The sequence below is a fragment of the Daphnia pulex genome, chromosome 2 (assembly GCF_021134715.1).
Source record: "Daphnia pulex isolate KAP4 chromosome 2, ASM2113471v1".
NCBI classification, from domain to species: domain Eukaryota; kingdom Metazoa; phylum Arthropoda; class Branchiopoda; order Diplostraca; family Daphniidae; genus Daphnia; species Daphnia pulex.
In genome coordinates this window covers 4,586,354-4,601,060 of record NC_060018.1, presented here as the reverse complement: position 1 = coordinate 4,601,060, position 14,707 = coordinate 4,586,354, and the positions used below count along the sequence as shown (strand labels likewise).

The 14,707-nt window shown below is 40.6% G+C and overlaps 4 protein-coding genes across 4 annotated transcripts; 2 read left to right on the top strand and 2 right to left on the bottom strand.

Moving 5' to 3' along the window:
- Positions 1-434: 434 nt before the first annotated feature.
- Positions 435-3,220, bottom strand: LOC124210487 (ATP synthase subunit beta, mitochondrial). Its single transcript, XM_046608585.1, has 8 exons — positions 3,001-3,220; positions 2,531-2,737; positions 2,328-2,462; positions 1,977-2,138; positions 1,736-1,920; positions 1,386-1,667; positions 935-1,327; positions 435-869 (listed from the first exon to the last, which is right to left on the bottom strand). Exons 1-8 carry the CDS (start codon positions 3,116-3,118, stop codon positions 750-752), a joined length of 1,602 nt encoding a protein of 533 aa, XP_046464541.1. The 5' UTR covers positions 3,119-3,220; the 3' UTR covers positions 435-749.
- A 206-nt stretch (positions 3,221-3,426) lies between these two features.
- LOC124210483 (lethal(2)neighbour of tid protein-like) lies at positions 3,427-5,577 on the top strand. Its single transcript, XM_046608574.1, has 8 exons — positions 3,427-3,538; positions 3,735-3,973; positions 4,044-4,291; positions 4,354-4,514; positions 4,575-4,695; positions 4,766-4,968; positions 5,034-5,225; positions 5,298-5,577. The coding sequence occupies exons 2-8, from the start codon at positions 3,769-3,771 to the stop codon at positions 5,458-5,460; spliced, it is 1,293 nt and encodes a 430-aa protein (XP_046464530.1). The 5' UTR covers positions 3,427-3,538; positions 3,735-3,768; the 3' UTR covers positions 5,461-5,577.
- Positions 5,578-6,929: 1,352 nt separating this feature from the next.
- On the top strand, positions 6,930-10,363 carry LOC124210482. The gene is made up of 10 exons (XM_046608573.1): positions 6,930-7,617; positions 8,270-8,318; positions 8,398-8,598; positions 8,720-8,787; positions 8,908-9,080; positions 9,190-9,291; positions 9,371-9,412; positions 9,723-9,772; positions 9,860-9,954; positions 10,022-10,363. The coding sequence occupies exons 1-10, from the start codon at positions 7,284-7,286 to the stop codon at positions 10,195-10,197; spliced, it is 1,290 nt and encodes a 429-aa protein (XP_046464529.1). The 5' UTR covers positions 6,930-7,283; the 3' UTR covers positions 10,198-10,363.
- Positions 10,364-12,510: 2,147 nt separating this feature from the next.
- Positions 12,511-13,690, bottom strand: LOC124210481 (short neuropeptide F-like). Its single transcript, XM_046608572.1, has 4 exons — positions 13,549-13,690; positions 13,279-13,431; positions 13,019-13,148; positions 12,511-12,934 (listed from the first exon to the last, which is right to left on the bottom strand). Exons 2-4 carry the CDS (start codon positions 13,427-13,429, stop codon positions 12,868-12,870), a joined length of 348 nt encoding a protein of 115 aa, XP_046464528.1. The 5' UTR covers positions 13,430-13,431; positions 13,549-13,690; the 3' UTR covers positions 12,511-12,867.
- Between the last annotated feature and the right edge of the window lie 1,017 nt (positions 13,691-14,707).

The following is a 14,707-nucleotide window of genomic DNA, read 5'->3' as shown; positions in this document are numbered from 1 at the left end:
CAGATATCACAGCACACCAGATTGAAGCATGTCTCTACACATTTTAGTATAATAATCAACTGATTAATATTTCTTACCGTTCCTTAGGGTTTCTATTTAAGTTTCTCTCGACATCTGACACTGTATATTTTCAAAGTCATCCCTACTTGCTATGTGCTAATTAAAAACCTAATCCCTTTTTTCCTCCTTATGAAATATGCTAGTAACAATATCGTACTTCATTAGATTTACCCGTCTCACCTTAGTTTATCGACTTAACATCAAAACGGGAACCATAATTGAAACGTATACCCTTCAGAAATAAATGGATGGGAAACTTTATTAGTTTATAAGCCCAGGGGACATTTTGTCCAATCTATTCATGCATAGCTAGTGTTAAATTGATGAGTAATCCAATGCCCAATTCACCTTCTATTTTATCCAACGACGAGACATTCGTTTTTGAAGAGTTATATTTCCACTAACTTTTGGGGACCATTTTTTTTTTGTTCATATGGATTCAGCACTGTCAAGTACGACCATACTGGAATTGGTGTTTGAATAAAAGAAAGAAGTTTAGATAAACGGTTTCCATCTTTACTTTGTACAAAGGAATCCGGAACATCTACACAACGCTATTAGAACTGCAGAGACGGTGGAACTCGCTCGTTAGACTGGATGTAACCATGTGGTGAAAGATTGACATGTATTTTCTTCATTTGCGACTTCCAAATCTACAGCTGAGGGATGGGTCTATTCCGTCAGGCGACTTATGCTTGCGATTCAGCAAGTTTCTCTGCCTTGGCAACAACTTCTTCGATCGGGCCAACCATGTAGAAGGCGGCCTCGGGCAGGTGATCGAGTTCACCGTTCAAGATCATCTTGAATCCCTGTTACGCCAATGAAGAAAATTAGCTCAATTCACGATCAGAAATCACAGCCATGATTCATTTACCTTGATGGTTTCGGCAATGGGGACCAACTTTCCGGCGTGACCAGTGAAAACCTCAGCGACTTGGAAGGGCTGAGACAAGAATCTCTGGATCTTACGGGCGCGGGCGACGGTCAATTTGTCGTCTTCAGACAACTCATCCATACCCAAAATAGCGATAATGTCCTGGAGTGACTTGTAATCCTGGAGGATCTTCTGGACACCACGAGCGGCGTTGTAGTGGACATCACCGATGATGTTGGGGTCCATCATACGGGAGGTGGAATCGAGGGGATCGACAGCGGGGTAAATACCCAACTCAGCAATGGCGCGGGACAACACAGTGGTGGCGTCCAAGTGAGCAAAGGTAGTGGCAGGGGCGGGATCAGTCAAATCGTCAGCAGGCACGTAGATAGCCTAGAAATAAAATAAAATGAGCATTCTGACCCAGCAAATTTAGGTTAGTTTCGATTACCTGCACTGAAGTAATGGAACCTTTCTTGGTGGTGGTAATTCGCTCCTGCATGGAACCCATGTCAGTGGCCAAAGTTGGCTGGTAACCGACAGCAGACGGGATACGACCCAACAAAGCAGACACCTCAGAACCAGCTTGTGTGAAACGGAAAATGTTGTCAATGAAGAGCAACACATCCTGGCCTTCCTGGTCACGGAAATATTCAGCGACAGTCAAACCAGTCAAAGCGACACGGGCGCGAGCGCCGGGGGGCTCGTTCATCTGACCGTACACCAAAGCTACCTGTAATTCAATGAAAAAAAAGGGTTAATATATACCTAAGGATATTACTCAACATTAGAAGTATTCACCTTGGAGGTCTTGTCCTTCAGGGAAATGACACCGGATTCAATCATCTCGTGGTAAAGATCGTTACCCTCGCGAGTACGTTCACCGACACCGGCAAACACGGAGTAACCACCATGGGCCTTAGCGACGTTGTTAATCAGTTCCATAATCAATACAGTTTTACCGACACCAGCACCACCGAAGAGACCTAGACGAGTTGAATGTTAACTTAAGCTCGAATTCTATTCTTAAATTTTAATTTACCAATTTTGCCTCCCTTGGCGTAAGGAGCAAGCAAGTCGACGACCTTGATACCAGTAATCAAAATTTCTTGGGCGACGTTCATCTCAACGAATTCAGGAGCCTCAGCGTGGATGGCAGCGAATTTATCGGTGACGATGGGACCCCTCTCATCGATGGGCTCACCTGTAAATCAACGAAGAAATAAGTTATTGAAAATAGCAATGTATGATACCATCCAGGAATTTGGAGCATGAATTACTCAAAAAATTATAGACAGCACCAGAATAATGTATCTCCAGAAAATTTCCAGAAAAATCACTAGGATTTTGACTGGGGTAAGCAAGGAGAAAATGTTCAAATGAGCACACTCACCAATAACATTCATGATACGACCAAGAGTTTCAGGTCCAACTGGGATCCTGATGGGTGATCCAGTGTCCAAAACAGGCTGGCCACGAATCAAACCCTCAGTACCGTCCATGGCAATGGTACGGACAGTGTTCTCACCTAATTAACAGAAACACATTTAAGGTTACAATGCACTACTAAATAGCAACGATAAAGAAAGATTATACCCAAATGCTGGGCAACCTCAAGAATCAGCCTTGGGCTACGGTTGGAGACTTCGAGGGCATTGAGGATGGGTGGGAGCTGATCTTCAAACTGGACATCGACGACGGCACCGATGACTGCGACAATCTTTCCGTTAGCAATAGCTGCAGCTGGAGCAGCAGCTTTGGCAGCAGCTCCGGCGCTCACCAGCTTTGAAGTGTAGAAGCTTCCTGTAAATTAATCCACACAGTTTTTAACAAGAAAAACATGATGTAAATGAAAAAATCTAGGAATTGAGAAATAAGAACAAATACTATACAGAACTTCAACCCTAGGCAACACCCTAGGAATGAATTAAGTAGATAAGGAATAAATTAAAATTCTCTACACATACACGAAGACATGGCGGCCATATTGGTGTCGTGCAGCGTTACGTGACGACCGGCCGGCACATAGTTTTTAAGTACATTTAATGAGGAAAATTAGCACTTACGTTTCGAGAGAAGAGCCGGCAGGACCTTGGATTGTCCATTCTGGATGTGGCTAAGAGAAACAGTCGGTTGGACTGTTCTCAAAATTCCCGAAGAAGCTCGAGCGACGGCGTTCAACATTGCTGCGATGGCTGGCGAAGACAGAGACAGAGGTTTTTGGGCAAGAAATACCTGGTCACATGACCAAGGGCCCTTCCGCCCCGTTGACAGATCGCTAACTAAATTTCCGCATTAAATCGCGGAAAAACTAAAAAATATAATAATTGTGATTTTCTCTATTGGCAATAACTTTTGTCATAGATTTTTGCAATTGTATGAGAAAAAAATATATTAAATAACAATCGAAAGCAAATTTGAAATATCGCTCACACAAACAAAAAAACTTTTTTGGCTTGGCGCTTGGGTAGAATCTTGAGCCTCTATGCATTACTAAAAATAGAATGGAAAGAAATAGATTTCTATTACAATGCAAATTGTATACGGAATGTACATAAATGTACCTGTTGTACTGCCTTGTACTAAACATTCCACATTAAATGGGTAATTTTTTTTTTTTTTTGGGTTATATATGTTGACACTTTAATTGGCCTTATGTTCTAAGCATTGTATATTTTTATTTTCTCAAGTTATAAAAAAAAGTTGGAATTGTAAAAAGATTTTTTGTCACATAGCTATGAGACGTTTCAGCTGAACTGTTTATAGAATTTATTTCTCAAGTTATTTTATTTTCCGTCAGACATCGTGCAGTCGCGCACTGAAACTCAAACAGTATGGCGCCTCCCGGTAAACGTCACCGTGCGCCAAGCACGAAAATTCAAGTGATTAAAGGAAGACTTTTAAAGTTTCAAGCGAAATATCTAACTACTGACTTTGCGAAACGATTAGTCCTTGATCCCAGTTTGCTATGGGTTTCCGCTATTCTTCTACTCGTCGGCGAGTTGTTTGTGAATGTTCTAGTCATTCAGCGAGTTCCATGTATGTAAACAGAAATTTGTAAAATATTAACTATAATAATAATATGTTGATACTTTCTTCTTTGATGCAGATACAGAGATAGATTGGATAGCTTATATGCAAGAAGTTGAAGGAGTAGTGAATGGAACATGGGACTACTCCAAACTGAAGGGGGATACAGGACCTCTAGTCTATCCAGCTGGATTTGTTTACATTTTTACTATCCTCTACTACATCACCAACTATGGAAGAAATATTAGATTTGCTCAGTACATATTTTGTGGATTTTATCTTGTGACTGTGGCCTTGGTCTTCAGGATCTACTCAAAGTCATGTAAAGTAAGTTATGGATATGTATGAAGTAAATCAGAATACCTCTACTATTTTGGTTTCTTTCACAGATCCCTCCGTACATGCTGATATTCATCTGCTGTACTTCATACAGGGTTCATTCTATCTATGTCCTAAGACTGTTCAATGACCCAGTTGCTATGATGTTCTTGTATTTATCAGTAAACCTATTCATGGATGGCTATTGGACATTGGGCAGTACATTTTTCAGGTATTTTAGACTAATGAACAGTTTTCATTATTGTATTTACATTTTGAAATTCCTTTATAGTCTGGCAGTTTCCATTAAAATGAATATTCTGCTATTTGCGCCAGCCTTATTGCTGGCGTACATTGCTTCTCAAGGATTCTACGGGACCATTAAGCAACTCAGTATATGTGCCGGAATTCAAGTATTTTCTACAGCATCCGCGTATTGTCGCTTTCGTCAAATTAAAGATTTTTCTGTTATTTATTTTTCAGCTTCTTTTAGGAGCCCCTTTTCTTTTAACCAATCCTGTTGCCTACATGGTTGGATCGTTCAATTTGGGACGCGTTTTCTTATTTGAATGGACGGTTAATTGGCGATTTCTTTCTGAAGAACTATTCGTCCATCCTGGCTTCCACATATCTCTTTTACTTCTTCACGTGGGACTTTTAGCCATTTTCGCAAAACCATGGTTCAGGTGATCTGCGAATAATTGTATATTTTATTCTGCATCTTTAAGTCAAATTTTTATTTCATATTCAGATACATGAAAAGCTTCGCCAAGTTGCAGCCAACTGGAGTGGGAATAGTGTCACAACTTCTTCTCTTGCCTCTGTTCACTGCCAATTTGATTGGAGTGGCGTTCAGCCGTTCGTTACATTACCAATTCTATGTCTGGTACTTTCACACTCTGCCTTATCTCCTCTGGTCGACCCCATACTCGATATGGCTCAGGTATTGTATAGCTGCTCGTTTGACTAGTCAGAGCTTTGCGCATTGCTTTCATTTCCCCATTTTACAATGCAGGTTATGTATCTTGGGCTTGATTGAAATGAGTTGGAACACTTTTCCGTCGACGAATGTGAGCAGTGCCATGTTGCACGTGTGCCACCTTCTGATTATTTACGGAATTTTCTCGAAACGTAACCCACCCAAGGACATGGATATCAACATTAATAAGAACAAATGATGATTTAATAAATCAACGGTTCACCTTTTGTTTTCCTTTTGAGTTTGAAGTGTGCTGCCCCTGCATGCTTGAGATAATTGTATTTGTGTGATCAATACAATATTTCTCGCTGCCAAATCCAAATTTTTCTCATACTGGATAACAAGCTTTAAAAAAAATTTATTGTTCATGTTCTAGATCTTTTCCATCAGATTACAAAAATAGGAGGCTTCCTGTAAAACTAAAAATCTAGTTTTTAATAAAAGATCAAAGCAGAGCATGAACCAGCGCACGGGACTAGTTTCCAATTTTAATGGCAATCTTTTCTCGCCGAGCCATTCGCATAAAATATGAGCTGCGACCTTACATGGTTTGGAAACGAGGACTTGTTCGACCGGTTTCAAACGTGATCTGTTTGGTAACATTAATCTCCTACCGCCTGCCTGTCAATCGATGAATTGGCTTGCTCTCGTCTATCCAGGAATTGAACAGCAACAAAATATGGCAAGCCAAACGGGAAGAAAAACTGGATGTGATGTGCCATCAGGCTTTGGGGGTCGATAATTTGATTTTGAAAATAGATTGCCCATATTTCGTTTAATCCTCCCTCACTTTTTGTTGATGGCCAAAAGAAGAACTAACATGGAAGTTTTGTGTCAAGTAGCCAAATAGATCGTCCAGTTTGTCCGTCAGTTGGCCATAAAAGTGTATTATTTACGTAACAATGTATATATTATGTGCATGTAACACGGAAAACATCAAAACGGTTACTTCGATGACGGTCCCGATTGTGTGCATCGCCATCTCTTTAAGGAGTCACGCGGTCATAACGAAAATCGGTCACCGTTTATTTCCCGAAACGATCGTGCTGCCATATTCTATTTTAGTATATTCTATTATAGTACGATCGTGTACACACGGTTTTCATTTCACATATTAGGAAATAGGCATTTGATTTGCGATGTTGTTTGCTCCTGCAAAATTCAACTTTGAGTCACTTCTTCATTTTGAATCTAACCGCCCATGTTTGTCACGGGACCACACACACCCCCACTTCGCTTGTTTGTCGTATGCTCCATTTTTGTTTGCGTATAATTGGCAAGTTGCTGAAGTGGATAGAACATGATAATAGGACATTGCGTCGTAAAATACTAAGAAACTCGTTTGTCGTCCAGGTGACAGTCGTTTCGTCACTATATTCCCCTTTGTTTTTGTTTTTTTAAGGATAGCGTGCACCGGTGGCCGTCAGAACAACAGAAGCTGGAAAAAGCGACGTGTCCGTGATAGCACGGAGAGGCTGGAAAAGTTGATATTCACATCGATTGCTTTTTAGCTTGCCCAGCACGGGAGACGGGGACTAGGTATGGGCTGTATATATGTACCCGGGAGTAGTCTCGACCCATTCGACCCCCTCTTTGAGTTCGCTCTCTCACGAGTAACTAGTGAGCCAGAGCAAGTATATAGCATGTATATAGGGAGCTCATAGGTAGCCCATCAGTTGTGCTTTCATTTCCGGCCAGTCAAGTCGCTTCTAACCGACACAGCTGTCAAAAAGTCCCGACTGACCCTTTTCTCTCTTTCTCCCACTATCCATCACATCACAACCCCCAAGTGGTGTTTCGCATGGTAGCACTAGTCCGATTCCGAGTTATATTATTACACCAAGTTAGGTTCGATGCGCCACATTGTTTAATGACGCCAACTCTCTCCTGGCCGGCCGCCGCTCTCCATGAAAAATCGGACCGCTATCGTCTGTAACACTGTGCACGCACTCGACGGTGGAGGTGCTTGAACGATAGCAAAAAGCTCGAGAGATTAAAGTAGACGTATACTACTTGGCGAAAATGTGCTGGTGGTTCCCTGTGGTCATTACAATTGTTTCCGCTCTGTGCGGATGTAGCCGGGCGGCTTTCCTTCTGGGCTACACGGCCGAATCGTGCGACGACCTCCGACCTCATCGGATCCCTTTCGCTCAAGATCTGATGGGCCAGTCGGGCGGATTCCAACCCGGTCTCGGCTCGAACGGTCTGCCCATTAATGCTCCCGGTTTCAATAGACCCAATCCGAACGGACCGGCTGCGGACGGTGTCAACATCCAGCCGGTTCTGATGACGACCGTGACTCCCTACAGGATTTTGACTGCAGATAGCCGCTACAAAAAAGGACGCGCTATTGAAGGTTTGTGAAATGTTGTTTCAGTTTGAACATATCGGATGAACAGCTAGAGTGCCCTATTTCAGAGTGGAAATGTAATGAGACATCCTTTTAATCAATTTAGCTTTTCTCTTGACATTATTCTTTTTCTTTGGTAACTTGAACTCGCTGGAAGGGGACGCATTAACAATATTGGTACCGCGTAATTCCTTAGAATCTCATCGACTATCGATCGGGGCGAATCTATTCAGCTGAGCTGATCTTTCACGTCATCTGATATATCTTTTGACGTTGAGCGCAACCACAGTATTGTATAAATAAGTCAAAGATCCAGTCTGGCGTTACCTTGGCTACGCGAGTTCAACACAAAGACGCAGCGCGCATTCATCGCGTGTGCTGTGTATGCTGGGCTTGCTGGATGGGACGTCATTGAATATGAATGATGTTTCGGAGCACCGATATAGTGGCGTCAGTATATAGACGACGCCAACTTTAGGTTAATTTTCTCTTTGTTTGAACAACAAAAAGTCCGTGAAACCTACCACAATTTATGCAACGACAATGTTTCTCCACGACTTTTTAACCAACAACATTTTTTTTTTATTGCGCTGAAAGTTTTTTGATTACGATGTTCGTTTTTATTTGTTTGTTTGCCGCTTTCGGGCTGTTGTTTTAGTGAGACTGGAGGGTCGTGAATATTTCGAAGCGTTCGTCATGGAGGCTAGGTTCGTAAAAACTTTGTTTTATCCCTTGTACGTATAATAGGAGTCGGATTAACATATGAATTGGCATGACAATTAACAGAGCACTCGGCGGAGGACCAACCAACAAGTTACCGCAAGCGGGTGTCGGTCGTTTCGTCGGAGCTCCGAAAACGGCCATGTTTCTGAGCTGTAGAGATCGGTCGTCGTCGGCCGTCGTCAACGCCCCCAATCCCGTCCGCATGAACAACTTGACATTCACCTGGGAAGCGCCATTCCAAGATGTCGGCGACATTTATTTCATGTAACACGAGATATACTAGCCTATACAATGTTTTTTTTTTTTCTCCTGGCTGATATACGTCATCATTGCGGGATTTCCCTCAATTTGGGTTTTCTTTTTGTCTGATTTGATGTTCACGCAGAGCCAGCGTCCTATTGGGCGATCGCTATTGGGTCTTCACGTCGGAGAGATTACTCAGCAATCCGTTTCGTGAGTGACATAACCCACTAATCGCTAAATAATAATTGTTCTATGTTATATAGTACCTTACTGGTAGTATCGAGACTCTCCCCTTTTTGTTTTCCCCTCTGATGGCCTTTGTTTTTATAGCGGGGGAGTTGGTGGGCTGCGGCATCCGGCGTACCTGCGTCAGACTCTGCGGCTATTACCAGTCGAGTCCAATTTGTTCGCTGGACGAAGCCGAATACGTTTTGATTATCGAGATCGACCCGTCGTTGCGCGAAGCTCAAATCACGATCGGCGGATTCATTCGGGATCCGCAGGTATCAAAATGAATTGCGACTTTTTATTCCTTCGCATATAGGATAACAAAGATGGGTTATCCACCATCAATCACGATTAACCTTTGAATTGCCTTGCGTATATTGGTAGACTTACGTCGCCTTCGGGATGGCTTACAGCGACTTTTCGTTAACGGACATGGACATGAGCGTCTGCATGTTGGACCGCGGTCGTGTCACCCTCGGTCACTACGTAATCATTATGACTATCGAATTATTACAATTTTGATTGCGCTATTGTTTCATCTATTTCTTATTTATTGTATTTGCAGTACGTCAAACAGGAGATTTTCCCTCCGTTCCCTCACGCTGGTGTAAGTCAAATTTGTTGTTGTTGTTGTTGTCCTTGTGCTGCTTGCTTACCGGTCCGACCCTTTTCTTGTCGGCAACGGCTACATCATTATTGTTATTATTATCATCGTCCTCTTGCGAAATGATTGCGTGACGAATAACCTCCCTCTGTGACACGATAGCCGCGCCATCAATCTCCATGACGTTATGGCAATGTTCTAACTACAAATTTATGATCAGAAACTGACTGGAATTGTTGTTGTTATTCGTTCAGACTACTGGTTCTTTCAAGGCAATGATTGATCCTCTTTTGTGACTCACAATTTTAAACAGATTATCGTCCCCGATTTGACGGATCTAGATAACAATCGATTATGGTGCAGGTAAGTTATCCTGGTGTACATCAGGGTTTAAACTAAAATCTATCTTTAAATCTATTTGAGATTTATAATGTGACATAACTTGTGTAGGTTTAGGCGGCCTCTACTACCTTACGGCCCGACCAGCATCAACCCCACCCGTTCCATGTATCATTACTACTTCAAAGGTCCCAAGAATGATTCAGGTATTAAATGTCATCGCTGTTGTTCTTTTGTACATTTTCACGTCTCATTATAAATGACTTTGATTAGGAATTTATTTACCGGAAAACATTTACAAGATGAACATTTCTCCGCGTCAGTACAACATCACGGAATTCTACACGGACGTACAAATCAGCAACAGAGCGTTTCTTCCGGTTGCCAGCAGGCATTTATTGGTCGTCATCTTTCTACTTTTAGTCGGACTTCATTCAAGAGCAACTTAATTACATTTTTCAAAAATTCCTATATCACAAAATTCACAATTCAAAACGATACTCATGATGTTACAGCATATATTTTTTGCCCTCCTTTTATTCAAGATACGCACCTGCACGATTTCTATTCAATGTTTGATTTTACCGCCAACTATTTAGTCAGCGGGAAAATACATTTAAAAAAAACGTTCGTCTTCAATTACATAATAATGGCGCGTTTTCATTTCAGTTTTTAAAGCCTCCCAAAAAGAAACGACGCAGAATCAAATCAACTGTTGAGAATTGGTAGCATGCCAATATGCCAATGAATGGCCGGGATATATCAATATAACGGAAGGAATCGAAATAATGCATGCCGTGAATCTCAACTTTCTGCTGTTCAGTTCAGATCAGAGTCCGGAATTCACCCCGAAGACGTTGATTGCGTCATTCATTTTGTTACCCAATTTTATTTTCAAATATTCTAGAGGTGAGAAATTTTCCCTAAGGAACGCCGAAAGGGTAAAAAAAATTAGAAAAAAAAAGTTTCGCCACATGTCATCTAGCGGTCAAATGTAGAACTGCATGGGAAAATTCCCTTTTCTTGCCCTAAAACGCGGAAATTTTCTTCGTTTACTCTAGAGTAAACAAACTAAGCTAAAGCGAGAATTAGTAGCTAGGCATGTTAGGTGTAAAATCAAGAAAGACGGACTATATGAGAATCAAGAATGTTGCTTAATGGTGTAGACGCGACGAGATGAACAACTTAAGAAAACTTTACATTTGGATCACGTAGCGCGTATTGCGTAGCAGTATTTTTCATTATTGAAACTCATGTTTAATTGGACTCTCGTACAAAAGTCTGCAATTATGTGCAATTACCGCAGCGCAGCAGTAATTGCGAATTAACGTACAACACACAAAGGCTGCAATTGTTGTACCGTTTACAAATAATATGGAGTACTAACTTTTAGAATCTAACGTTGGGACACAGCAGTTCCGTTACAGAACAGACTTGTTGTTTTAAGAAAAAAATAGAACCTTGGCCATATAAAGTTGCTGTAAAATTGTATGTAGAAGAAAATCGATAAAAGAAGAGGACGCATCAAGAAAGTAATTGACTTTTAGTACCTCGGACGGATAGTGGCATAGTGCTATCCTGTGTCAACCCATCATTCGAGACGAATGATACAAGCGAATAAATTCTGTAGTTACTTCATTAGTTACATTTTCAGTTGTATGCTGACCGAAAAATAGAATTCGGCTTATTTATTCCTTTCATTTGAAAAAAAATGTGTCTTATTTATCACGACGGGATCTGAAGGATCTCACGCTGATGCAAAAACCGGCAAAAACAATATGTTTGCTGTTGCATGATGTAATATAATTTTTTTTTCATAAATAAAAAAACAGTAAGCAATGTTCGATTACGACCTCCTTTATTGGAACGTTTACGATTGTTAATATTTATAGCACGCAATTTTCAATATTGTATTGTTCATTCTATATGGATATTTTCGCCTGATGTATAAAAAATAAAATAATATTGAATACGCTGAACGATTTCTATAATATTTGAATGCTCGTCCGGATTAAAATAGGCAGTCATGCAGTCATAGAGCTAAGATTACATTGATAAGGTTCGAATAGCGATGTATTGTCGATAGCGATTGGCCTATCTTCCCGAATGCTTTTTAATGGTAGAAAACAGAGAGAAATAGAAACTGAGCCATTTAAATAGATAGATAATACCGGTGTAGAGCATATCGACCAAATTTATACCGTTGCTGCAGTACTACTTGTATTCCTAGACCCCAGCCATTTCAACGCAATTTGCAATCAAGTCTTTCCTTTTTTAATATATTACGTATATTATATTCGTTCTTTTCGACAATGCTGTGCTGCTTGAAATTTATCAGTGGAACACTAGTATAAGAAAAGGTACCGTACGTATTCTTTTATTATATTTCCTTTAGAACGACGGTACATACTGTCGCACTTGTCACATAAAAAAGGCTGCGGGCATTTTCACCTAGTAATAAAGGACTGAGTCTGTCCTCATTTTGAATTAATGTTAAGTATGTAGAACTAATACTGTAGGAGACGGATAGTAAATGTCTATACGAATTTGGTGCAGAACATTCGTGTCATTCATTCGTATTGTAAAAAGCTGCTGCCCTTATCCATAGTCTCATCTATATTTGATCAGAAGTAATGGCTATAAACTGCAAAATTATAAGCCAAGCATGCGGGCTGCGTGCTGAACTCCTGATCCACTTACCAATATCCAATAGCACAAATGAAAATAGAGTGGTTAAATGAATAAAACGCAAGTAAGTGATGGCGTGTTTACATTGTTTGTTTTATTATTATTATTATTTTGTATTGGAAATCAAAACGGTCAAGTTAATAATTCTGCGCAATAATAGGGTGGTGACATCGAATAAATAAGATTTGATACGGGTTTTAGAATGCGATTCAGTTGTTCTTCGGTACCAAAAAGCACTCGTCAATCATATGATAAAATACAAAAGCATCCTGCATGGAAAGGAATTACATCTTGCGATCAGGTTTGACAATCGAGTTGATACCGTCTTCGTATGATGAATTTACTGTATTACATCATGCAATTAAAGAAGAAATTGATTTAACATGTATTTTGTTTTGCTCTTTGTGTTTTTTGTATAATCATCCACTTCTTCAGTCGTGCTGGCTGGCAGCACTAACGCGAGGGACGTCAGGATCGGCTCGTCGACCAAAACGGAGTCTTTCATGAATAACACAAGTCAAAATTAAATATTCAAAATGGACTTTATAATTATCGCTGAGGAAAAAAAGACGAGATGATTACCGGAGAGATGGCGAACGGTCAGACTTGCGTACGATTAAATGGCCACGACCTTCTGATTCCAATTTGTCGGCCAACATTTCACGCTGAAGCAATAATTCGTAGAGGCTTGGCTGCTCACCATTAAGACGATCTACATCGCGCAGCAAAATATACACATGGGCAGCAGCTTTTATAATTATCAATCGCTCAAAGTGGCATATCAATATACCATATACATCAAAAGAAAGTTGAGAAAGAAATGAATGCAACGAACTTTATACCTTCTGAATAATCTTCAAAGCCGCTGAGTAATGGGGTGGGAGATGCGCTAGCGATATTCTGCTGATTGTCTTGATGTATTATGAAGACCACAAAGGTCACTAGAAGAACGGTGCGTGTAGTCCAGCAGTTGATCCTTGGGCAAAGCTCCATTTCTTCAAAACATTTGACAAGACATTTGACATAAAAGAGCCGCAAAATATATAAGGTTGCTGATCGACACAAACTAATCTTACCGACTAATTGCCATATTTGGGATAAAAGAAACGAACCTGATATGTTTTAAATAGATGTACGGTTTGCTCGCCAGTAATGGAACTGATCAAATCCGTAGCTAAAGCAGATCTGAGCTTACTCTCTCAATCAACCGTAGTAGATATAGCGCGTCGCAGCGGCCCTATATACCAGCCAGCGGGAGCGGGCGCGAGCCAGCGCTGTGACGTGTGTTGCGTTGAGAGTTTTGAGACGCACATCGAGCGGGAGTGGGGGGCGCGCAAGTTCAGCCCCAAAAGCAGCTCTCAGCACGCCTGCTCATCTCCGATCGGGCAAGAATTCTATCTCCATTCCATTTGCCACTTCCGACAAATCCAACCTCTTCCCAACCGTTGGCAATGTCAATATAAAAGAAACAACTTGAACCAACAACAAAAATAAAAATAATAATATGTTTGGACGAACCATTTTTCGTTCTATTGTGGTTCGGTATAAGAAAGTGGAAAGTACTGTATTATTGTATAGTCCTTGAGACGGAAGTGCGGCAAGTCACCAGAAACTTTCCGGATGCGGGAATATATCATTTTAAAATATCGCACCCTATACAGCATGAAATGCCTCGAGTTTCTTTTATTTGAAATTTGAGAAACCCATCCAGTATAAAGTGTTTATTCGTTTGATGTCAGGCTTCCATTATTTGAGTCTTCTATATATAGGCTATCTCCCCGGTAACACAACGGTAATATGTCCAACTATACGTATAAAATTCATGCCAATGTTGTAACCGCATATGAAGCCACTTTTTATAGGTAGACTTTATACATGTAGTCACGCGGGAAAACTTTTATCCAATGCGGGTATTTTTCATAGTTATATGTACTTTATATCGCAATAATATAAGAGCAATGTCACACGGTCATTGTCAAAATTTCACTATAACAAGAACACAGGGAATAAACTAAACTATTATTCCAAACAAGCGAAATAAGATTATTATTTTAAGGAGTTACCATTTATATGGGCTGCAGCAGTAGCAGCACTCATGCAGTTCCGGTTTTAAGCTATTAGGCTATATACGGTCGTTTGCTTCCGACTGATTTTCGGAGTCGAATTCAATTGATGTTATTTCTTTAGGTTTATCAAGTATGGGGGGGGGGCATTATTTAAGAATGATATAATGACGTCATAACAAGTTTGTTGACGGAATACATCTATATT